The sequence below is a fragment of the Dermacentor variabilis genome, chromosome 6, assembly GCF_050947875.1.
Source record: "Dermacentor variabilis isolate Ectoservices chromosome 6, ASM5094787v1, whole genome shotgun sequence".
Classification (NCBI taxonomy): domain Eukaryota; kingdom Metazoa; phylum Arthropoda; class Arachnida; order Ixodida; family Ixodidae; genus Dermacentor; species Dermacentor variabilis.
Window position 1 is genome coordinate 95942985 of NC_134573.1, and position 26210 is coordinate 95969194.

The following is a 26210-nucleotide window of genomic DNA, read 5'->3' on the forward strand; positions in this document are numbered from 1 at the left end:
CACTGGTGCTGCTCAGCAAGTCGCTGTTTCGTCGTTTGTCACCTACGATGAGTGTGCGAATGGCAAGAAAGTTTGGCCAAACCTTCAGAAGTGACGCGCATATCGCATATTCATCCTACCGAATTTTTTACGGCTTGTCCATATGGTTTCGTCCATCACGTATGGTGTAGGCACTACAAGGGCCGGCTAAAAGTTCCTTCTTTAAGGCAGAGTGGTGCGTACTTTTAGCCGCGCTTTTATATCAGAATTACTGTCATTCCAGTCGTTATTGTAGTAACCTTTTCCAGGCTCAGAAAGACACATTATTGTTATGCCTCTCGACTTGTGGCTGACGAATTGTTGACCTTAGAAAACGTGCTCCTATTGTGGATACTAGGAGAGCAAAGTTTAAAGTGCACATGAATATATTCTCAGGGGTGGCTTTGTATTCCAACCCTGCAGTTTGCAGCGAGTACAACCACTGCAACAATGACTAGTCTGCATCGCTCTGCAGACCTAATCACCGAGGGCCCCCTACGCAACTAGTTGCAGTGCTGTGTGACTCACGTGCTGCCTCGTGGCCCCCAAGAATCCAGGAAACCCGGCCTCAGCACAGCACTCCTGGCCACAAAACTACATGTCTTCCAGGCAAGCACACTCGACGTCACCTGCCACTTGATTCCATCTCATGTAGGGATACCAGGAAGTAAGGAAGTAGACGCACTGGCCAAGCGGGTTCACAAGTCATCAACGGCAGTCAGCAATACAGTAATTTCATCCAATTCATCGAGGCATCTCCTGCGATACCTGGTGCTAAGCTGCCACCCAGACTCTCGGTTTGCTGGAGACAAACGCCTGCCACTGCTCCCAGTATCGGCTTCCCCAGGAAGATCAATAAGCTCTGCAGAGAGTTCCAGTTGGCTGCTGCTGGACCGCTGCCTGCTATGGCTGACTAGGAAGGAGCTGCTCATCTGCCTGTACAGACTGCGGGGCCGAGGAAACACAGGTTCGCTTCCTGCGTCACTGCCCAGCACACGCAACCAACGAGTAAAACTCGCTGCTAGCCTCCGCCAGCTTCGTACATGCGCAATCAAGGATTGTGTCTTTCCCACCCGACACTGCATAGCCATGTCTTCAATGAAGTCCTCGACTTTTTGGAGGACACCTCGCTGTCCAGCAGAAGAGTGGTCTGCTGTCGTCCACTGACAGTTCTGCTATGGGATGGCACCTTGCCCCTCTAATCCCTGTCTCATTTTTCTATCCGCTTTCTTCCCACTTGCCTTTCCCAGAAGACGCTGAGCTGTGCTCTTATTAGAGCTTCAGAAGTATGCCTCTTTTCTTCACGTAAACGGCACCCTCCCCCCCTCTCATAATGGAACGCGACCGGGAATCGAAGCACCGCAGTGAAGCGGCGATCGATCTTGAGGCGACAAATGTTTAGCCTCAAGGCCAGGCTAGTGCCTCTCGAAAGCAACGCCGGCATTCAGGGTGGTGACACTGTGTAGGCAACGCCGCGTAACTGTGTACTACAATGGCAACGCAGCGGTGGCAGCAGAGGGCCAGCGCGATTACATGATGGCTGGATTGCGATGCGAATTTATTTACCAAAACTGCTTGAACATGTCTACGAGAAAGTCGGTCTTGCGCGTGGTAGAAATTCACTGCCTGCCACAAGGGAGCGGTTATATGGTGTGTGTACAACATTGGTGAGCGTATCACCACGCTAAACGGTGAAAAATGGTCCTCTTGAAGCCCCTTAGGTTCGGCGTGGTGCAAGCATCTTCTATTTGCAGTGAGCGACCCGCCTGTTGAAAAGTGTCTATACTCATAAATAATGACAAACTGTAGTTATTTTTGTTTTAGCAATAGGCTGCACATTTTGAAATGCATATTACCTCTCTCATGGTTTGAAAAAATATCGTGCTCACAGGCCAATGACAGAATAGCGATGTTTTACTGACACATTATAATGAAGAAAAAAAAAGAAGGCGTTCGGCAAAGATTTGATGCTATAATAATTATTGAAGCTTAATAACTAAGTGCTCTTATATTTCATCGGAAGTTACTGAGTACTATTTCTTGTTATTCCCAGTAACAATTCATCACACAAACATTGGTCATACACACAGCAGTTGCGAGGCTCTCGCGAAAGCAGCGACGACCACACTGACAGCCAGCACACCCCTTTGGGGCCACCATAACATTAACTCATGGCTCAACCCAAACGTGTAACCGGTTAAACTCGACACGAAAAAATGGCAGATTACTCCTAAAAATAAACTGTGCAATTAAGAAGCGTATTTCTACATTATATATGCCAGGCAGCTTTTTTTTTCAAAGCGATGCTTTCTTTGACTGCAATCTGATGGTTTCGCCTCGGTGAATCGGTCGCTGGTCGGGTTCTCATCGTGTAGATTCCTCCTCTTTCTTAAGGAAACGAAGCGCAGCCAGCGACGGGATTCGAAGCTCAGCACCCCAGCGCTGGAACCGAATTATCTTCCTATTAGGCTACAGACGTTTTTTTTTCTTCATTGCCAGGTGTCTACATACCAGAAAGTGAATAACGTACACTAGAGTGTTCCCAAATAAAAACAACATAAGAGACATCTCCGACAGCACGTGGCGAAAGGCTCTGTGGCATCGCGCCTGGCATAGTCTATTAAAATTCGTTTAGCTTTGCCAGGGATCCCATCCTGGTCAGCGATGTCGGAGGACAGTCGTGCGTTTTCATTACGCCTCTAAAATTATTAATGCGCTCTCGAAATCACATAGGAGCTAGCGTACTAAATGGATCCCATTAAGAGCTAGGAATTAGTTCCTAATTGCACAGATGCTTCTCTCGTACAAAAACCATCAGGCCCCTTCAGATGGTTGTCATGTGTTAATTACGATGGTGATTTCCTTACTATGGCATACGCTCACATCTCGATAAAGACCCAGAAGCGGTGTCCAAGGTATATTTAAAGAGGTAGCGAAGCTTTTATAGAAGGCCACATGCCCTTTGAATGGCGGCGTATTGCAACCTTCGCGATCTGTGTAGTGCCACGACAACTTTTTTCAAGAAAGATATAGAGAAGAAGATTATGACGTCACAGACGGAATCAGAAATCACGTCTTGACTTACATTTCTAGGCACGAATGCTCAAATTTTCTTAAGGTGTGGCACTTTGGCCGTTACTCCAAAACTGTTTTCATTCGGAGCTAGCAGCTTGCGTCAGCTTATGCGCCAGCGGGTGGCCAGCTTATCTGTCATATGAACTTAACCTAAGAACTGAAATCAATCCTTGCATTCCGCTCTGCTACAATAGCAGGTAAGTAACGCGCCGTACTACCGCTAGCGTTTATTCGACAGCAATGACAGCGCTTATGCGCTAGACATATTTAGAATTCATAAAAGGTATAGAGTGAAATAGATCTATGCTGTAACAGTAGAAACACACCTTGCACTTTTATACAGGCTCAGAAAGCGTTGTCTTTTTGCATCGAGTATGGCATACAGACTTAGTAGGTTGCTACCTTGTGCTAGCGTAAACTACAAATGTTGTGGGAGACAACGGCACTCCTTCAAAACCTCTCGCTTGCTGCCGAAACCACCGCAATTGCAAGCAAATCAAGGGAAACCAAGCACCGCGTTCTACAGGCATGGAAGTAAAAATTTCAGAACGTCTCTTTTGCCTTATGCCTTTTTAGTATAAACGTGACCTTGAGTCGTCAATGTCGTAAAGATATATTTTTTTCTTGGAACAACATCATATATTTTGGCTCTTTCAATATTTATATCTCTAGAAAACTCGTTTGGTACATTTGGTGCACGCTAACTTGGAAGATATTGTAAAGAAGCGAAACAGACACCATAGTTGCCCAGATATTTCTCTTTATTTTAAACCCTAATCCTAATGATAACGCTGTGTACACAGTACTCAACCGTCGTCGTCTACTAAATTCCAGATTCCCTCGCCCGTGCAATAGCGAAGCCACTCAAGTAAACATTCGTGAAAAAGTTTCCGTTTGCAAGCTCAGTCAGCAGCCTGCCGCCAAGTTGACTGCTCGGTGCTTTATCAAGACAGGTGCCTCTTGTCGTGATCGTTGCTGATCTGTCTTTTTTACTTCGAGAGTTTAAACGCCCGCTCGGTGGTTACACTGCAGTTGCAGATCATTCCTGCAGAATAACTTCCTGAATCCAGGGAACTTGCTTCATTCAACAGCTGCCAGAAACTGGACCCCGATACCCATATAGCGGAGCGTATCCTTGAATATTCGTGAAGCGTCCGTGAAGCGTCTCAAATCTGATGTAGTTTTTTTACTTTATTCTATGACCCACTGTAACAGTCCTGTTCGTCAATATTCAAGTCATTGCAAGCAGTAAAAGCTTACGAATACGGCTTGAGTTGGAATTCCATATTTACAAAACAGTACTGCAAAGTTCTCTGCGCGTTGTCATTTTCGTTCACGATTTCACTCCCGCTGTGTTCTTTCCCCATAACTCAGTTGATAGCAGCGCTTCATCGTCTGTTCTGGCGTTCACGCTGTAGGTATGTCTTACGTTCTGCAGCACTCTTATCTAATAAGTTTAGGATGGATGAACAGACTAGCGAAGGAAGTCATCCTCTTAGAGGGGTGCTTCCACTGGTTATGCGACTTTTCTACGATGATTGTTGTGACGTCATTAGAGCAATCACTTCTATATATGTATATAGTTGGATGGTGTTCCATCCATTCTTCGTTCGATGACACGGAATTGAAACATCACGCATGCTTGTGTTTTTTATCTGTTCGTCTCTCTTCTTAGTATGAGTTTTCTCCGTCTTCCATATAATTCCTGTTTTCCTTTCATATCGGCATACGCGTTTGCTTGTCGCGTCATTCCTGTATTTTTTATGTTCTTGGTGACAATCCTGCCTCCTACCTCTTGCTGCTACGTTTCACTCCTACCTGTTCTTAAGCAATTTCATTTTTTTAGGGAAAGAACTGTATTGTTTTTCTTTTTTCTAATATGTACATTACCGACCCTATTGTTTTTGTAATATGCTCTATTGCTTGTATAAGATGTGTATAGATTTTGCCAATGTCTATTAATATTGTATGTTTATTATGTTTTCTTATATGACCTATATACTATTTTAATCCTTCTGTACCGCCCCCCTTGCTCAATGCCTTATATGTACGGAGATTTAAAAAAAATGAACGTGCATCTTGCTTGCGGAATTGTTCTTCTCGTGCTCGCAATCGTAAACTTTACAGTTTGAAATTTCACCGATAGTGGTGCCAGGAACCTATCTTTTTTCCCTCTCCACTCTGCTTCTTCATCCAGAGGCTTATAATTTTCTTTGCTCGGTCTCCATTTACTATTAGTTTGTCGTGAGATATATGTCGGTATTATATTAAGTATATTAAGTATATTAAGTATATTAAGTATTAAGTATATGTCGGTATTAAGATATTGGCCGGTAGTTAGAAAAATGCTGCTTACTACCTGACTTATGTAACGGAAGCACCTTAGCCATCTTCCATCATGAAGGTACTATGCCGGAAGTTAGTGATTTATTGAAGATAAGAGTAAGGTCTCGCGAAGTCCATAAGGCATACCGAACGAGAAACAAATTCGGGATTCCATCAGGCCCTTCACTTTTCTTTGTATCAAGATTTAGTATGAGGTTTAAGACACCTTCTGCGCTAACTAAGACATCATTAATGGGGCAAGTCGGATGAATGTTTGGAATGTTTGGATGCCTTGCCCATTAAAACATGAGTGGGAAATCATTTTTCTTAACTCCTATGAATTGTGCTGAGGTTTTCTCTTTTAAAAGCTGTGTTAAAAATAGTAAATCGCAGGACAAAGATGGTGCATGTCCTGGTGCATGTGCATGGACACAGATAAAGCATGCCCTTGACATCATTTGTCCTGTTCTTACTCACATTTACAATTTGATTCTATCCTCTGGCCAATTTCGGAAAGACATGGAAATTGCTCGAAAGCAGCCTGTGTTTAAAAAAGGTGACAAAAATTTGCTAGGCAATTATCGTCCAATTTCGATCCTACCAGCATTTTCCAAAGGCATCGAAAAAATAGTTCACGCTAAAATAGCATAATATCTTCACAGAAATAATTTGTTAGGCCATTGCCCACATGGCTTTAGGAAGCATCACTCCACAGAAAAAGCTCTTTTTATTCATAAAGAAACCATTCTACAAGCGTTCAACATTAAAATATTACTTATGGGAGTATATAGAGATTTTTACAAAGCATTCGATCTTGTAAATCATAAAATTTTACTTGCTAAGCTGCTAGCTTATGGTATCAGTGATATCGCCTTCAAGCTATTTGAATCTTATTTATCGCATCGATCAAAATATGTAGAGTTGGAAAGGGAAAAGTCCAGTCTTCGGTCTGTAAGAGCTGGAGTGCCCCAGGGAAGCATCCTTGGACCCCTCCTGTTTATAATGTTTGTAAATGATATGTCACGAAGTTGAAAACGGACAAAATTTAGTTCTTATGCTGATGATACGGCAATATTTATCACTGCTACGTCAGAAACTGAGCTACAGCTTCAGGGGAACAGAGCGTTAAGAGAATTTAAAGGCTGGCTGATGGAAACTTTTTGCGAATAAATGTCAGCAAGACAAAAATTGTCTATATGCAAAGAGGCAAAACTTACGAAGTACAATAAACATGAAAATAGATATGGGCCAATTAGAAATTGTTAACACGGTCTCTGTCTTAGGCGTAACATTCGCTAAAAACTTAAGTTGGAATGATCACGTGGAACATGTAAGTAAAAATCTATCTTCTGTTGTAGGTATAATAGGTCGATTGAAATCCTTTCTTCCTGTTAAAATTAAAATTTTACTTTAAAATACTTCAGTATTGTCAGTTCTGCAATATTGTAACCCCGTTTTCGGCACTACTAGCAAGATAAACTTTACTAAATTGCATTTGCTCCAGAAAAGAGCACTGTGATATATTGCCTATGTCGCTCATTTATTTTCTACGACAAATCTGTTCTCAAAGCTTGAAATCTTGCCTGTATTCTCTTTATATACTACTGTTTAATTTTGAACTACAGGTCATACTTGAAGTCTCATAAATCTATTGTGTTTTCACTGGCCGATTTAAAAGCTAACCGTAGCATCCGTGATAATAGGCATAAAAAGGAATGGCACGTACGCACATCTCGGACGAATTACCATAAACAATCGTTAACACTTACAGCAGCCATTCTACTTATTCAACTCGCACAGGCAGATTTTGATCCTTTATGCAACTCCGATAATGAAGTAAGATTATTTATGTCAGGTATGCCAAATAGACTAGAATCCCATAATATTTTAATTCACATATTACAGTCTTGAGTGCGTGTTAGCCCACGTGTATATAGATCTCTGTGCATTGCTTGTGCACATGTGGTATGTATCTGCATGTGTGCATATATGCATAAATGCGAAATTGTATGTGTATATAAGCATGCATGTATTTTTGCGTAATTTTATACTAGATTTTTCTTTTTATTGAAAGTGCATTTGTTTTCAATATTACTTTGTTGCAAGTGTTGCATTTTTCTTGATGTTTCTGCAGCGCTCTGCTGTCAAACGTATCAGGGGGCGGGACCCTCGTCAAGCTCTACCTCAGCTTTTAGTCCCGTCTCCTCTTTTTCAATGTGAAAAGAAATAAAACACTATTCAAGTCAAGTCATGTAGAATTTAAGATAGTGGTACGTGGTGACGAACTAGAAACCGTGTAAATAAACTGAAATATTGTTTGAAAACTTGCTAGCGAATAAATGTCGAAGTAAATACGAGCGTATTCCTTGGCGCTGCCCGGTCATGCAAAAATGTAAGCTGGTTGAAAATATATGAACATAAACAAAAGTAAAGTCACAAATATTGCGCGTTTGCTGTAGCATTTCGTACCATAATAAAATATAGGAAACCGTGGTATTTCGCTCTTTAACGTTGCACGTTGTTTTAGATGGCTGCGACTTTGAGCACCGGGAGTAAGCTAGATAGTTGAAGTACTCGCTTGCGTTCTTCTGCACGCTCTGTGATGGGTGCCGTGAACGGCACCATGCAGCCTTAAACATGAATTCAGTGCCCTGTGCTGTGTATACGTGTGACTACTTTTGATGCAGTTCAATCTGCGTTTACGAGCAGTAAACAACGTTAAACAACAGGACGAAGAGAGGGACACCGACCAGAGCGCTGACTAATAACCAAGTGCGTTTATTCTTTCAATCTGCATATATATATCCTTCGACTGCCATCTCAAATCACAAAGGAATAGAAATTCAGCATACGCAGGGGCAATAAATTGCAATGAATGAGATTTGAAGGCTACCTCCTTCGGAAGGAGAGAAATGGATGGGAGGCTTACACGTGCTTAGCCACTATTGTGAATCTGCAAGGCTTCAAAAATAAGACGTGCGCGGTCATCATGATATTTTGACAAATGCGTCACATCTTTAAAAGACGGCTTGCAGCCGCATTTATTGTAATGCAGTGATAGTTGGCTATCAGTAGCTCGTTTTTGAACTTAGTTCGCGCATGCGATCATTGATGCACCGCCCGCTCTGACCGATATAGAAACGCTTGTATGAAAGAGGAATCTTATAAACCACACAGTCACAACAATCAACAGGAAACATCTGCTTGTACTGCTCTTTACACCTTTTTTTCTGTTCTCGGTCACCCGACTGACTTGGTGGCACAGATTACCTAACTTATTTCTGGCACTGAAAAACAACCTAATGCATGCCCTGCTGACGACCTTTTTTAGATTATGGCCCACCCTTCTTGAGATAGGGGTCGAATACTATATATATGCTGACTGAAAGAATAAAGGAACTTGAGTGTTATTCAGCGCTGTGGTCAGTGCTCCTCTATTCGGCCTGTTGTTTAGCGCTGTTTACTGCTCGCAATCATAAACCCACCAGCCCAATTGCGTACATTTATGCGCTCACTAATTTGGTTCTGCATACGAATAAATTTCCAATTCATTTGCAGGAAGAAACAAAATCTTTCTGCAGAACTAAGCCATGACCCCTATTTTCCGACGGCGCCTGACATGACAGTATCACAATGGAATGGTGAGACTGGAGAAAGCTGCAACTTATGTGCTTGTAACGTACACCTGCCGCCATCGTTTTAAACATGAAATTCAAGAACATCCTAGAAACTCACTTAGTATGATTCCGCGATATATTACGCAAGCTTAACACCCAAGCGTTAAACACTCAGCTATCCTATTCGCATGTCTCTTCTGTCACAATAGTGCCTTGTCACGAAAGGTTGGCTCACGAATTGTCCAGCTAAGCAGGGATGCAGTGCGCACTCCGCTTAGTGGAAGCAGGTGTAGAATACGTCTGGACTATGAAAGGAAATGTTCTTCGAAATATCACGGAAAGTTGAAAACTTCGAAGCCTTCAACAAGTTGCATGCCTGTGGTGCACATGCAGCACATGCACGGTGTAAGCTGCAGGAGCGGCTCCATACGAGCTGCATTTTCGGCTGTACGCGCTAGAGAGCGTTCGCGGTGAGGTCTCTTTTGCGTCATTTTGACGAGGTCGATCTGAACTTTCCGCCCGTCGTCGACGGCGAGTTACGGCTTGTGCTGCTCTCTGCACAGCGGTATGCTGAGCCTCTCGTTTTCTGGTTGTAGCCGCGCGCGAAGCTCTACGATTGGCTTCTTAAAGGGACACTAAAGGTTACTATTAAGTCAACGTGGACTGTTGAAATACCATCCCAGAAACTTCGAAACGCTTGTTTTGTGCCAAGGAGAAACTTATTTTAAGATGAAATGCGTTCTGAAGCGTCCGCGTACCTCTAGCGCAGTTCAAATCGCCCACCCTCCGATCGAGGAGTACTGGCATCATGGTCTCATAGTGACGTTGGCCATCGGTGAGTAGAACGGCGTCCGCAGATGGCGCTACGGCTTTTCTACGCAAAATGCAAACGCGCGGCCAGAAACAGAGCCAAGAGCGAGCCGACAGGAGAGCGAAAGCGGGAGTATGGTGCCTAGCGGAAGGTGAAACGCGCAAACATAAGCTGGTACTTCATTCTATGACGCAAACTTCAACGCTCGTCGCAATGGACCCTGACAACGACAGATTGGCTCGCGATGGTGGGCTCAACTTCAGCGATTTGAGCACTGACGAGCGCGACCTGCTGCTGAGGGCTCGCGCTGCCGGCGTCGTTGCGTACTACGACGGCGGGCTCGACACCGGCTCTCCGGAGCTGGAAAGCAACGAGGGCTTCCCACGACATCACATGGACGTGGCATTCTCGCTGCTTCTTCCAAATGAAAGTTTCGCGAGCCAGCAGAACCCTCACAGCACGACGCGATGACGAAACTACTGAAACTCCAAAGCGTGCCCGGCGCAGAGTCGAGCGTGCAGAGTCGAGCGAAAACGAAACCTTTCGACCACCCATATTACTGAAGGGTAACGTCAAAATGTTATTTTTTCTTAGAATCGAATAGACGTAGACAAGTAGCATTTTTTTCCGTCTTATAATCGAATGAAATGATATTTTAAGACGAGTAGTTGAGTAATAGTAACACAAACTATGAGGAGTGCTTTCGTCATCGGTCTAGTACCGGAATGTCGCTGGGGGGTCTCAAATCGTGTCATGCATTTACATCAATTTCTCGGTTACTAAAGCTCTGTTCGTGATTATATTGACGCCTTAGACGTTCTAGACCATTGCTCTACCACTTTAACTTGAGTTTCTGGTAACCTTTAGTGTCCCTTTAAGCAGCGGTTCGTACCTTGCGAGGAGATGCCATAACGTGTACCGAAGAGTAAGTAAACACAGGTATCGAGACTACGTGGCGCTCATGCCACAACCCTTGATCTGTGGCACGATACGATGAAGTGGATGATCATGATCTATTGACATCCCCTTTGATACGGGGCGGTGACAAGTAGTCAACTAGCCTGCTTGAGTTAAACAGGTCCAGCTACATCCAACATGCAACTGCTACATGTCGGGACAACTGGTGTTATACAAGGCTACTGCAATGCCAAAGGAGCACGTGTCTACGATACGCAGCACGCAGATCGCATTGCGTGAAAAATGGCACAATACCATGCTAATACACATGGTGATGCTGATTAGGCTGATATATTTTCGCCTCTTTTGAACCGGGCTGGCGAGAGACAGCCACCTATCCTGCTTGATTAATTCAGGTATGATATACATATTTTTGTGGAAAACACGGGGAAGGCGGGATATTGAAATTCAAGGCGATGAGAAAAACGAGAACAAGGTGAAAGGGGGAGCCAACGTTTCCCCAAGTGGACTTGTCACTTGTCGCCTCAAAAAAGAGAAGTCATCCTGTCGAAACGTTGGCTCTCGCTTTTACCTTAGCGTTATGCCCATCGCAAGTTTTCATGAATGTATAGCTCAGGCCTGTGAGTCTTTTCTTCCCCAACACAACCCAACCACTTCTTCGTGAATCCCCCATAGTGGGCCGGAGCCTGGCGATAGCTGCGAAGGTGTCCGGCAGTGACAGTGGCGGCCAACATCGCCCACCAAAACGGCTATTGCAATGAGCCCATAACAACTTACGCTGTAGAACTTTACAGATTAACCTATTTTTGTTTACGTATAACTCTACAAGGAAACTTCCCAGTCGTGAATTATCAGAGTGTTCTTGCACGGCATCCTGTTGCCTTATAAATTTCATTTGACAATACATGCAATGATAGTTCGAAAAGCTCCACAAACATTAAAAAACTAACAAACCATGTTTAACGCCAGGATTGCAGTGTATTCTACCTCACTAGCAAATACACGGCAGAGCTGACATTGTTGGATACGTATATATACATTTTCGTACAGCAATACCGCAATATGGACATAAAATAGGCCATGTAATCTTTAAACAAATAAATGACTGCAACACGTCTAAAATATTGTAGAACACATACACGCTCCCCTAGGGATAGTTCAATTACAAGTGATCGCTCTCTAATATAAAGAGTTTCATGAAGAAGCATGCCACCCCACAGTAGTGACTATTACACAAAACACTCAATGCCACAGTTCTTAAGTCTTGTTCGTTATCGCAACTCCGTTTTCCTTCTTAGCGAAGTCGTCTATTTTTTTCGTTATAGTTTCACCTTGGACTAGAAGTCATTTCCAGCTTTCAGCTTCTCCTGCACATGTTGCCCTGGTTGTAAATAAATATTGGTATCGTAACGTCTACAGAGAGGGTGCAAATTTAGCCACCGTCAGCGGGAAACAGCAAGGCAGTAGCAGTTAAATGGTTTAAGAGCAAGGAGCACACCTCGCTGTGCATTGGCCGCCTGATTTTCCGCAAGTGCATTTTACGCTGGCCTGCAACGAAGCATAGAGGAGAACGCGCGGAGTGATAAATTTTTGGGACCGTACTTCTTGTGTAGCTTCGAAAGTGTTGCGCCTGATGTATTAAACAGAGTATATATACGCTGGTAAGTTTCTGTGGGGGGGATGCTATGGGAGACGCTCAGTTTGCGTTTCGAAGAGACGCCGCTCCACCGAATTTCGGCTTTTTCATGCATGTCTTCGAGTTGGGACGGGAATTTTAGTGTCCAGATTATCCGTGGTGTTTTTGCACCGTGCGAGACTGGTTTTGGCCGTACCTGTCCGATATTTTTCCAGTTAATGATTTTGAAACTTCTCCGTTGTGCGAGGTCGAACTAAGCCTGACGCAATCACTTCGGCGGCCAAGGATAGGTATCGGCTCGAATACGCCGAGCATCCTTATAGCGGCCTCCCAGCCGTCTATTGGGCTTCACCGGCGCCTCAACCTACCCTGTACGAGTACCGCACCGTGTACTGTGCCTACTTCTCTGCAATTCAAAGAGACCCAGTCTATGGAATTTGCTTCGAACAGCTAGAATGCGCCAACGTCTGACCGCGCAACGTGAGCATTGGGCAACCCGTACTCCATGTGGCAAATGAACCTGACTTGACCACAGAAGAAGTTGACGAGCGGAGAAGCGGTGACGGCAGCCGGGACCACCATTCAACCGCCCGTCAAATAGCAGCAGTCGAATACATCGCAAGCGCCAGGACCGCGCTCTAAGCGTCGCCGTTTTCCACCCCTCCCCAAGAATGACTTTAAGATTGCGCTTCGACCTTTCAAGAGACTTATTGTCAAAGGCTTGACTAACCACCAAATTTCCAAAGCAGTGGTGATAGCCTGTCTAAGCCATGTCACGGACACACAATTTTTCGTCAGGCTTAGACCAGGCTCTAACATCGTACTTGTTTTTACACCTCGCCAGCAAGTCGCTGACTGGGTGAGGTGGTTGACCCACCTCCTCGTTAACGGAACACGGCACCAGGTGAATTTGTACGTGGCAGCTCCGGACGGAGTGTCGCGTGTCGTAATTCCCGGTATTGACCCGAAGACATACACCGAAGAGTTGATGGCGCACTTGCGTAGACGTACTGAAGGGGTGAATATACTTCAAACTCGGATGCTGGGTGACACCAAGACCGCGGTACTTACCTTCAGCAATGAGTACACGCCCAGATATGTAAACTACTATGGAGGGGAGACGCCCTGTTACCCCAACAAGGCAACAACGCAGGTATGTGGAGTATGCTACCGCACCGGCCGCCGCTCTGATGTGTGCCCCACCTGTAACATAGTTGTCTGGCACACGTGCTGCACCCAAAACCCAACGGAAGGGCACGACTGCACCCTGAAATACGGGGCCTGTGGGGAAGCCCACGCTACTGGCGCCAAGGAATGCAAACGTCGACCCAAGCCTATAGAAAGCCAAGGCTCCTGCACAACAAAGAACAAGTCGCAAAGGCCAAGCACCCTGGTGCAAGCAAAGACGTTACGTTCCTAAGACTATGTGCCGCAAATGGCTAGCCGGGTGGACACAAAACTGGTCTTTTCAGCGTCAGAAAAGCTCGCGAGATTAAGTCGATTAATGGGCCCTTAACGTAAGCCAGCTGTTGGATGCTCTACTAATCATCGTAAAGCACCAGTGAGTTGCGTAGAAGCTGTCATTTATGAGCTCTCGCTGTCCTGTGGGAAAAACTACATCGGACATGCAGGAAGGTGTCTTAATGACCGGTTAACGGACCATAGCTTAAACGTGAAAAATAAGCAATACGGTCATCTGTCAACTCACTGTGAGGAATGCGGTTTTGCGCCAATGCATGGATCCTGCCATGTTCTTGCGTAGCACAAAGATAAAGATGTGCGAGAGATTATTGAGGCTCAGGGCTATCTATCGGAATAGTGACACGTGTGTTAGTGCCCTTCGGTCTACTTGTTACATAAGAAGACCGCTTTTTTGCATGGTGAGATTTGGATGGGGTGGAGCCACTGTGCATGGGTTAATGCGTACGTGTTTGCTGAAAATCAAGTTGTTGAAGTTAGCGCATTGTGGTGTCGCCTCCATTCTGTCCTTGTTCCCTGGAACAAAATATGCTTTCCAAGTCAGTTTTCCAACACGCCTAACAAATGGCAATGCAAAATACCCTCGTGTCGCAACACTGGTATCGAAAACTATAAATGCCACTGCCCTTTGTTTCTGGGGCCGCACAGAAACTAATCACCAAACAATCGTTGTTGCGCCACAGAAAAGGGGCAACTCCCAACAGTCGTTCTAAACGAGTACAGTCCCCCAAAATACAAACACGAAGACTTTACTACCCCCCTAACCCTCGCTAAAGTTATTGTGGGCACCAAAGACCAACTAGTGGCCGTCGGAGATTTCAACGCTCCCCACACCATGTGGGGCTATCATAGGGATTGACATAAAGAAGACAAACTCCTCAACTTAGCGGCAAAGCTAAGACTACAACTGGTTACCCTACCGACACCACCCCCACGCTTACGCAGCAGTACCAAGTAGAGACACATTTCCAAATCTCATCCTGACTTACAACGTTAGACGAGTAACTTGGGCCAACGTAGAAGAGAATTTGGGAAGCGATCATTATATCCTTAGTGTATACTTAACATCTCCCAAATTACGTATAGTAATGGGGATACGTGGTGCTATCATAGGGACTCACATAAAAGAGACAACCTCCTGAACTTGGCAGAAAAGCTAAGACTACAACTAGTTGCCCTACCGACTGCACCGACACGCTTAGGCAACAGTATAAGAAGAGACACATTTCCAGATCTCACGCTCACTTATAACATTAAACGAGTAACTTGGGCCAACATAGAAGAGAACTTGGGAAGCGATCATTATATCTTTGGTGTATCCATTTCATCTCCCGAACTCCGTAAATTAGTGGGTGACACCATCCTAACGAACTGGGTTGCCTTCCGCTCCCAGGCCCTACCTGATCTCATTCCGAGTAATGTTGAGGAATGAACTCAAGACATAAAAGAGGCCCCCAAGCAAAATTCAAAAAAGTTCGCGTGCACGGTGGAAACACCAGCGGTAGACCAACACCAACTCCATTTGTGGGAGAGCTGCAGAAGCTTGTCCAGACGGTGGAAAAAACAGTGCCTCAACCGCACCTTGTTACTCAGGATAGCGGCCCTCGCAGAGGAAACCAATGCTTATTCAGCTCAGCCAGATACCGAAAGATGGGTATAATTCTGTAGCCCTTTAGACACTTTAGGCACAGCACAAAAGGCGGCAGTCCTGCGTAACATTCTGTAACTCGACAAATCCAAAACTGCTACGAGCAGAACACTACACAGAATAGCAGGCGAGTTCCCGGGTACAGACGAAGAGCAGATACAAGCCTTAGACGCACGCTATACAGGCGACCAACCTCGGCCGCCTTGTAACACTCAGTATAGTGGGGCACCCAACCCAGAACTGGATACTTCACTCACCCAAAGCAGAAGTCCTTGCCGCCGCATAAGCAGCGAAAAGAAACACGGCACCGGAGCCAGATAAAATTATGTAAACGCAATAATTAGGAACCTCAGTGACGATATCTTCGACTATATTACTGACTACCTGAATCAAGACTGCTGGGTACAAGGTCACGAATTGGAAGCCTAAGAGTAGAAGAAAGCCAATATCATAACTATACTTAAACCAGGAAAACCCCCAGAAAACGAGGCCTTGCGTCCCATCTGGTTCACCTCTGGCATGGGAAAACTGCATGAGTCATACAGAACCGCCTTCAAAATTACATCTATTTTAATCATCTTTTGCCACCTACCATGCTAGGCTTTAGGGAAGGACTGTCCACACAGGACGCCTTTCATCTCCTGAAAGAAGACGCCGCATGCCTAAGAGTAGCGAACACCTAATTCTTGCCGTCGAACTCAAGGGGGCTTTCGATAACATCTCACATGAGACTATAACACAACAAACTCAATGTCATAGGGTGCGGTGAGCGAATATTTGCCTATGCCAAGTCCTTCCTCACTAACCAAACAGCCACAATAGGCATTGGACAGACCCGGTCAGATCCTATAGACATGCCTAACAAAGGAACCCTTCAAGGAGCAATAATACCACCACTCCTATTTAACATAGCTATGCGCAGACTCGCTCATGTCTTAGAGGAAGCCCCGCAATTAGCCTACCCCTTGTGTGCGGACGATATAACGCTTCAGGATACATACGGCTCTCTAGCGCACAATGAGCAAACATATCAGGAGGTGCCCGACATAGTCTATATTTTTGCTAGCAATAGCGGACTTAGCTGTGTCCCGGAAAAATAAAACGTTATTCGGGTTAACAATCCTGGCTATAAAACGAGTGTCCCCGTGTCCCCGAGGCCTCGAGTGTCCCCATAAATGTTATCGCAATAGAAAAAAAAACGGATATCTCATTTTATTTCATTTTATTACCTTAAAGGCCCCAATAAATGGAGCATTACATAAGGGGTGTCAAGAATAAAAATACACAGCCACAATAACAGGAAGTTTTTTTTTTTTTACATTTTCAACGAACTTCGATGAACACATAACGACAGCAACGCCGTTAGGAAGGCCGTTCTATTCTGCAGCTGTGCGAGGAAAAAAAGAATTTGAGAACGTGACGAGACGACAGATGCTATTGACAGCGTTAATTCTTGGATATCTCAGGCCAACTTTAGCTTCGGCCTCTTCTTTAGCGCTTGTGTTATTCTTGCCTACACGTGTTTATTTTTTTGCGCTTTTATATTTGAATCTAGGAGGTGAAGTTAATCATATTAAGGCATCATTAACTCTACGCACGTCCAAGGCGTACTTGCGCCGTCGTCGTACTGTCGCCCTATCGACGACACATGCTCTGCTCACGCTCGGGGCGCTGGAAAGTCTCCAGACACGCGGAGTGCCTTTGGCTGCAAAAGACTACACACTGCGTGATGTTGACACATCTTCGAGAGGTGCTTAAGATCTTACGAGGCAGAGCCATGCGAATGCTTTGCTTTCGGTGGCTTGTAAGAACATTGTGTGCTGCGTGAACACGTTATGTGAACACTGCATTCACAACGTTCAGCACATGTTAATGAGCGCTGGGTGCTGTATGTTCCTGCGGAGATGCTATATATCAGCAATGGTCTGAACAGAATGGACAGTAATACACCCATCACACGGTCAATCTAATGTGCACTTTGAGCAAGTGCACTTCTGCGCGCTGAGTGTCATTTTGGCGGCGTACCGCTACACGAAAAGGAAAAAAAAGTGTTCTTCTAAATTGGTGGCGATAGCGATCGGGAGTAAGAAGACGAAGCAGATATTTGTTAACTTAAAATGGCAAATACAGATTCTTATTTTTAGAAACATCCTTTAAGATTGATTTAAGTGAAATTGAAGTAATTACTTGCAATCTCAATACCAAGATTAATCTTCACGATCAAAGGCAAGACAACAAGACTTGACCAGTACCAGTTCAAACAGAAGGTGTGTTCGAATTCTCGCCAACATCGGACACAATCTACGTAGACAGCTAAGGGTGAAAACCCAGAGAGCTGCCAGGCCATGTAATGGAACGCGTTTCGAGCTGTCTGGAAGGCACTTCTGTGACGTTATCCCAGCTCATGGCGACAAAAAAGATTGAAGAAACTACGCATTATATCTGCATTTGAAGTCCTTGCGCCTGCGAACCTAGGAAAAACACGACGTGAGCTACATTCGGACCACAGGAAAGCGTGTCTACGTTTTCTTGCGCGCAGACGACCTTCTCGTCGAGTCTCCAAGCGCCCTGCTGAGCCGCCATCTTGTTTGGACATGAAAGTAGCCTGATTAGTTTTTGACCTCGATGCTGCCTTCGCGAAGCTGTCTACTTTGACTTCTTCGGGAGAACTGGAACGAGACCTAAGATGATCGCTGTCTGCTTACCAGTCTACTTTGTCGTCTACGACGAGTACTGGAACACAGCCAGTCCAAACGGCGCGCTCCAGCAAACATCTGCTCACGTATTGCGGCGTGGCCGAGAGTGAGAGTAGTTTCTCGCTTTTTCGTTTTTCTTTTTTTGCACTGTGGCACATTTTCTTGCCTTGAAACGTTAACGTTTAAAAAAATATTTTTAGAAATTACCCCCGAATCTGCTTTCAGTATTAATTATGTTTTACTCATTGCTAAGGAGGCTACACACCTCGCTTCCGCGAAGTAGTTATCCCGAACACACTCGCCGACTAGTGCGCCATGCAGTAAATGTCACTGTGCGTTCACGTGTGGCAACGTACGAATTCCACTAGCAGCTAAGCCCATTCGCTCAGAGTACACTTAAGTTTGCCCCTGTGACGAGGGCGATAACGACACCTAAGGGAGTCTAATATTTCAATGAGTGCTGACAAACACGGAGGCTTTCCCGTCGTTCTCACCTCGTGAACAATGAAGGGACGACGCCTGCAACGCTACTGGCGGCGCTCTTCAGCGTTGCTACAAGCATAGTAACTGCCAGGGTACCGTACCTATTGCCGAGCAGCAGCTGCGGTGCATGCTGCGTTGCTCCAGCATGTGGAACCCGCGTATAGTTTGAACACCGTCAAAGAAGTTTGAATATTTGCACAAAACTACCACGTTTCAACAGCGTTTAGCTATTTTTGGAACCGAACCACAATTTTTCAGCGAAGCTGTTAAGGTATAGTTCCCCCAACCTCGTGTTCATGTCTAAACACAAAACTTTGTTCATCAGGATTGGCTCCAGCGTCGTCTTCTCCCACAGCTGGTTTGTTGAAGCCCCTCGGCGCCATCGCACGAACGCGCTCCTGCCACTGCTCCCGCTTTCATCATCGTCATTAATTGTTTATTTAATTAAAAACCCAAAGACGTAAACAACTTTAGATTGAATTATAGTGAAGCTGTTAAGGGCTAGTTCTCTAAGGATCGTGCCCGTGTTTAAACACAAAACTATTATCCACGCGGTGGCTCCAGCATCGTCTTCCACAGCTGCCTCGTTGGCGCACCTCAGCGCCATGGCACGAACGCGCTCCGGCCACTGCTCCCGCGTTTGTCATCGTCAATAATTCTTTATTAATTAGTTGGGAACCCAAACGAAGTGAACAATTTCACGGGGAATTACAGCGAAGCTGTTAAGGGCTAGATCCTCAAGGATCGTGTGCGTGTCTAAACACAAACTATCATCAGGATTGGCTCCAGCGTCGTCTTCTTCCACAGCTGGCTCATTGGTGCCCCTCAGCGCCATAGACCGAACGCGCTCCTGCCACTGCTCCCTCGTTCGACATCGTCATTAATTACTCAATTAATTAAGAAACCCAAAATACATAAACAATTTTAGAGTGAATTACAGTGAACCTCTTAAGGGCTAGTTCCCTGAGGATCGTGTCCGTGTTTAGACACAAAACTATCATCATCCCGATTGGCCCCAGCGTCGTCTTCCACAGCTGGCTCGTTGGCGCCCCTCGGCACCATGGCGCGAACGCGCTCTGGCCACTGTTCCCGCGTTTGCCATCGTCATTAATTATTTATTAATGAATTAGTAACCCAAGAGACGTAAGCAATTTTACAGCGAATTACAACGAAGCTGTTGAAGGCTACTTCCCTCAGGATCATGTCAGGGTTTAAACACAAAACTGTCATCATCACCATTGGCTCCAGCGTCGTCTCCTTCCACAGCTGGCTAGTTGGCGCCACTCGGCGCCATGGCGCGAACGCGCTCCTGCCACTGCTTCCACGTTCTTCATCATCATTACTTCATTAATTAAGAAACCTAAAAGAGGTAAACAGTTTTACAACGAATTACAGCGCAGCTGTTAAAGGCTAGTTACCTAAGGCCCGTGTCTGTTTCTAAACAAAAACTATCATCATCACGAATGGTTTCTGCGTCCTCTTCCACAGCTGGCTTGTTGGCAACCCTCAGTGCCATGGCGCGAACGCGGTCCTGCCACTGCTCCCCCTTTAATTATCGTCATCAATTAATTAAAAAAACACAAAAGACCTAAACAATTTTACAGTAAATTACAGCGAAGCTGTTAAGGGCTACTTCCCCTAGGATCGTGCCAGTGTTTCAACAGACATCTTCATCACGATTGGCTCCAGCATCTTCTTCCACAGCTGGCTCGTTGGCGCCCCGCGGTGTCATCTTGCCACTGCTCCCATGATCGTCATCGCCATTAATTAAATAAATAGAATAAAAACTGGAACAGCGCAACTCAGGACAAGTGAGTAAAGACCTTATGACAGAGCGCTGACTAGTAACCAAATGCTTTATTTGCAGAAGCAGCATATAAAGACATCATTGAATGTGGCATAAAGCACATAAAGAGAAGGATGAGAAGGATGGATAGGCGTCAGCCAAGAAGCTAATCCAGTTCTTTTGTTGAGCGTGTGAGGGACGCAGAACTGATGCACGCGTTTCCACTTTTGAATATTCAAAATGCCTCAAAGATTTCCCGCACACGGTTTTCGATATATCTGCCAATTATGTCGCACTTAAAGATCGGGGTACAACCACGCGTGTTACATTGATGACTGTAACAGATGACTGTACGGATGACCAGATGACTGTACGGGTTTCCTTTTACTGAAGCGGCATGCTCGCGCAGCCGATCGTTAATGTAGCTCCACGTTTGCCCGATGTAACAACATTATCAAATAATTAATTAATAAACCCAAACGACGTAAGCAATTTTACAGCGAATTACAGCGAAGCTGTTGGGGGCTGGTTCACCCAGGATCGTGTCCGTGTTTAAACGCAAAACGATCATTACGTTTGGCTCCAACGTCGTCGTCTTCCGCAGCTGGCTCGTTGGGGCGTCGCCATCGCGCGAACACGCTCCTGCCACTGCGTCCGCGTTCTCATCGTCATTAATTAATTAGGCAACTCAAAAGACGTAAACAATTTTACAGCCAAATAGAACGAAGCTGTTAAGGGCTAGTTCACCCAGAGTCGTTTCCGTGTTTAAACAAAAAACTATGATCATAACGCTTAGCTCCAGCGTCGTCGTCCTCCGCAAATGGCTCGTTGGCGCCCCTCAGCGTCATCACGCCACTGCTCCCGCCTTCGTCACTGCAATTAACTTATTAATATAAGTGATTAAATATTTAATAAATAATTAGGAAACCTAAAAGACGTAAACAATTGTACAGCTAGTAACAGCGAAGCTGTTCAGGGTTAGTTCCTTCAGGATCGTTTCCGTTTGCAGTTATAAAAATACGTGGGCCGATGCCGAAGATAGTGATATGCCGGGCCAACCTGCGGCGGAGGGCACACAGGCGTTCAGCACTTCTCATATGTGGGCCGATCCAGAAAATAGTTCAGTGCCTGGCCGTCCGGTGGCGGAGGTGACGCAGACGTTAAGCACTCCCCCACACGTGGGCCAATCCCGAAGATAGTGCAGTGCCGGGCCGAGCTGCAGTTGAGGTGCAGTTCGACATTAAGGGGTCCATATACACAGCTTCGCTGATCATCGTTCTCCACATACTCGAAATGCACTGAACTTTTATTGCGACAGCACCAGCCCTATTTCTGCCACCGCAGTCACCGTCCCTTTCTCTATGGTTCAATGAACGAGGAACGAGGCCCGGATGCGTGCCCTGTCCTGTCGCACGTGAGACACGGTGGGCAGGTGAAGGAGGAGGGGTGTTCTCCGGTTGCTCGCCCACCGCTGCATAGAGTGAAGACAACTGCGACGCCTACTACGGTGTTGGCCTCGCGAATAGCGCACGCCGTAGTAAACGTCTGCCTAAACGGCGTCTGCCATTGGCAGACTCCGTTTTTACGCGTTGCCCGCGCTCGTGTGTCTTGAAAGCGATCTTCGACGTAGCCAAAGTGCGCACCCACACGGGCCTCTTCTTCAAAGCGATCTGCAGTGTTTGCAGAGTGCACGTGGTGCCGGTAGCTTCGTATGCGTTGTGCTTTCGACATTTCGTTCGCGTTGAAGCGAGAGATGCACGGAGGTCAATTCGTTTGCAGCTGCCGCATTTCCTCACTCCAGAATTTTGACAGCTACTTTCCGCGCTCATCGAGCGGGATGTGTTCATGTTCGCCTGTGCGCCAATCACATCGCGCTGGTTAATTTAGTTAAAGCACGTTGGTTCGAATATATGATAGAATGTTTAAGCGCGACTGAGCAAGGACGTAGAAAGGAGCAGACACGCAAAGAGAGCGCTGTCTCTGTGTGTCTATTTCTTTCTACGTGCTCGTTGAGTGAAGCTAACACATTTTTTCATTTATAATTTTTCATTAAGCGAATGTGTACAAGTTTATACAGCCGTGAAAGGAATATCCTTACTTCCGACAGCCATCTCCTAGTTTGCTATCACAATCGCTGCTTCGCCTTTTGTGCGGGAATGGGAATATTTTTTCTTGTATAACCATTTCCAAGGCCCCATCCATAGAATACTGCTATCTAACAAAACTGTAAAAACTGCACAATGGTACCGTCACACTATGCTACGTTGCTGCAGGCGCCTCACAGTGGCACGGCAGCAATGGGCACGTTCTCGCTTTCTTCCCTCGTGACAGCTTGTGTTTCGACACGCTGTCGTTTGAAATGCGGCACCCAGCAACGTCTACTACCAGAGGTGGCCGCAGACGCGGCATAGGTTCTGAACTGGTCCTCGAGGAAGTGGCACTTTAGGTGCGGGGCGGCTTAAGTACATAGTGCAACCTAGGGACAAAATACCTACCTACAAAAGCGTGATATGTGACTACTTGGGTGGCAACGGAGGTTGCTTTGTAATTTCATTTGTTCTTTAGAAGAAATCGGCTGCAAGGTACGTGTGCCAAGCGGTATTCCTGATGGAACATTTAGAACTAATTGTCTGCTAAGAATATGTCACTATTCTAGCTCTCAATTTGCGATGTTTGTTCATACCGTGGCCTAGTAGGCTGGAATCTTCCCTGCTGAAATTGTTGAAAAATTGTTCACCCGTTGCTAAGGGGTATCGGACGTAGAGTACTGCCGCACATACTTTCCAGCAACTACACCAAGGGTAAATGCAGTTTTGTATCTACCGCAAACAAAAGCTTAAAAGGTACACTATGAATAAAATATTTATATAATTTACTTTGTCTTATTTCCTTCTGCACAACTAACAAGCTATTTACGAAGTAGAACGCAATACAAATGTGCCTGCAATGGATTACCAATGAGGCTCCAGAGGAGTTGTAGAGATTTTGACATAGCCCAAGGGCAGCTAGCTATGGTGTTCTGGCTATTAAAAGAAGCTATATTGTCATTTTTTTAACATGGTACTCCTCTTTAGTGATCCAAATGTATATTATCACAATATAGCAGCTTTTAGAATCGTGGTGACAAAAGACATCAACGTTCTTTACAAGCATGTGTTTTAAATTATTGTCGACATTCCTACTTTCTTTTCTGTTACAGGAGAAAAAAATTTAAGACTGACTCTTATTCATTACGACCCAAAAGGAAAATGTGGGGTATTTACTTACTTGGACAATTTTGGTAAGTGGGCAGCGGGCTAGCAGATGCGGTAGCAATGCATGGAACAGCGGCAATGATATTTAGCGTGATGGCGCTAAGCGTCCTTTGTCGCAAAAAACCCGGTATCGGCAACCAGCGCCGAGCGTCTTGTGAGTCAAAAATGATTCCTAACCATGTATGACCAACCACGCAATCCCTCCGTGCAGGGCACAGGTGTTATTGAACTAGTTGGATTTCTCAAAGTAATATGCGTCAGAAAAATCGCAAACTACGACTAACAAGCAAGCTACAGACAGATTGCGTCAGATTGTAAAGCGAATATACGAGAAAAATCTAATTATGTTACGCGGAAACTCAAACACAAGCCCACCCTCCAGAGTTCCTACCATTCATAAGCGGCGCGCCCGGTTCATTGCAACACCATCCAGATGGCGCTCGCCTCCGCGCATCCGTGGGGCCATGAGCTGCTGCCTCCTTGCTCCCCGAAACGATTCAGACCCCTTCCTTCAATTGCTTTTCACGTGATCCACGAGACCCTCCACATTGTCGGGAGACACAGGCTTCTCCACGAATTGTCTACTTCGACCAATCAGGCAAGCTGACATGATTCTATAGCGGTCAATGTTTAAGCAATCAGGCATGGTCACGACAACACCACGCAAACAACAAAATTGGCCATGACAAATGAATCACCCCTCCCCTACTCCCTCCCCCACCCTCTCCTCCTTAAGGACACTATAGCTGAGCGTGAAACGACCACGCGACAAGTACGCAGAGAGACTGTGAGGTTCTATTGGTGCCGGGTAATAGCACATGTCCGAGGCGCCGTTTTGCCCATTCCCGCGCAAGTGCTCCAGAGGCCACAAGCTTTTGTGTTATCACGTTTCGACGCACATCTCTGCCCGGTTCCCATGCATCAAGGAAGAACCAACAGTATAAAAAAAAGGGGACCGCGGCATACTTCCTTCGCGACACCTCCCCTCTACGAAAAACAATGTTCGGCTCGTTTTTGCAAAGCACTTCGAACGTCAAAAGAAAGGAGCCTTCATAATATGAATATGTGCGGCGTTCATTAAAAAAAAATGAAGTAGCGGTAAGGAAGAAAGGGGGAAAATAAAATAAGAATAAAATATAAGAAGCGCGATTAAACAAAACAGAAAAAAACCGAGCTATCACGAAACACAAACAAATTGAACAAACGTTCATTCACCAGCGCTGTAATAAACATCATTGCTGTGTCGTAAGCTGCAACGCTTCTAGGTCCGCACTGTCTTGCAGATGTTCTCCGGTCGAAGTAAAGTTCGGTCTCGTCCGAGTTGTTGGCTTGGCGCAATCGATCACGGCTTTCTCTTTCACACACACGATCGCAAGAGGCAAGCGTCAGGTCAGGACGCGAACTGCGCTTGCGCGCAGCACGACGAATATTACACATTACATTTTTTCTTACAGCATTCCTTAACAGACTCTTCTTCTGCGTCTCCATCGGAGCACTGTCGGAGATGACAGGGTTTTAACCGTTCAACATTCAGCTGCTGTGTTTCTGCCGAGTTTTGTTTACTGGATTGGGATGATGCTGGAGTCGGTGGGCTACTCTCTTGTGGTCTTCGATTCCACGTTGCGTGCCTTGGCCTTTATCGACCTGGAGTATCCGCTCATCCTTTGAGGCCACAAAGGGGGCGACAGTGGCCGGCTTTCTGGGTGCTGGCTATTGATTCTGGTGAATCTTGCAGCCAGAGAAGGAGGGACGTACTTGCTAGCATCGGAGAACATCTTCAGCCAAAAATAACGGAGGCGCACTTTCCCCCATGTGCGCTTGACGTCGACATGGTCCGCCGTAGTGTCGGCATGACAGTGCCTTAAAACCTCCGACCTTAAACTCTTTTGGACAACGAGTGCCGTGCGACCTTCATAAAAGCCTTTCTCTCTTCTGTGCAAAGCACCATTGACTTACCGGAAGCTCCGTGCCGTTCTTTTCAGTTTCCTGACAGCGGTTACATTCGGCGGCTCAAAATTGTGCATAACTTCCATCAACCTTGCGTCTTCCCTCTGATTTTCTACAGCGTGCACGTGATCCAGCACGAGCAACGGTGTGCGACTTTTTTCACTTGGTGGTGCGGAATCACGCCGAAGGAAGGAAACCCTGTCGGAGTTTCAGTGCTCGAAGCTAGAGCGCAGCCGTAACGTTGAGTCGGTCCCCTTTCCTCGCAACGACAATACCAGAGACTGACTTTGCGACAGATTACAACATCGTCGGCCGGGCGGTACTCCTACAAGCAGGCTTCCTCGTTTACCGAGCGGGTAAATCTGCTCTCCACGACTATCAGGTTGCCCCCTCGCTGCGCGTCCATCTTCTCCGACTCTCTGCGAGCATTCGGGAGCGATGTGGACGATGGGATTGCACAGCTGGCATCGTGGTTGCCTGTCGTCGTCACCGGAACTTCTCGGTTAGTCAATGCTCT

At 45.8% G+C, this 26210-nt stretch overlaps 2 protein-coding genes across 4 annotated transcripts in view; one reads left to right on the top strand and one right to left on the bottom strand.

Annotated features, from left to right (window-relative positions):
• LOC142584934 (solute carrier family 41 member 1-like) overlaps positions 1 to 26210 on the bottom strand; it is a 268847-nt gene that overhangs the window by 190777 nt on the left and 51860 nt on the right. The gene's annotated exons all lie outside the window — the stretch shown is intronic.
• LOC142584936 (uncharacterized) overlaps positions 1 to 26210 on the top strand; it is a 187732-nt gene that overhangs the window by 27621 nt on the left and 133901 nt on the right. For both annotated transcript variants that reach the window (XM_075695297.1, XM_075695296.1), the window contains 2 exons: positions 8977 to 9059; positions 23692 to 23772. In XM_075695297.1, coding sequence (XP_075551412.1) covers positions 8977 to 9059; positions 23692 to 23772 — 164 coding nt within the window. The remainder of the gene's footprint in view (positions 1 to 8976; positions 9060 to 23691; positions 23773 to 26210) is intronic.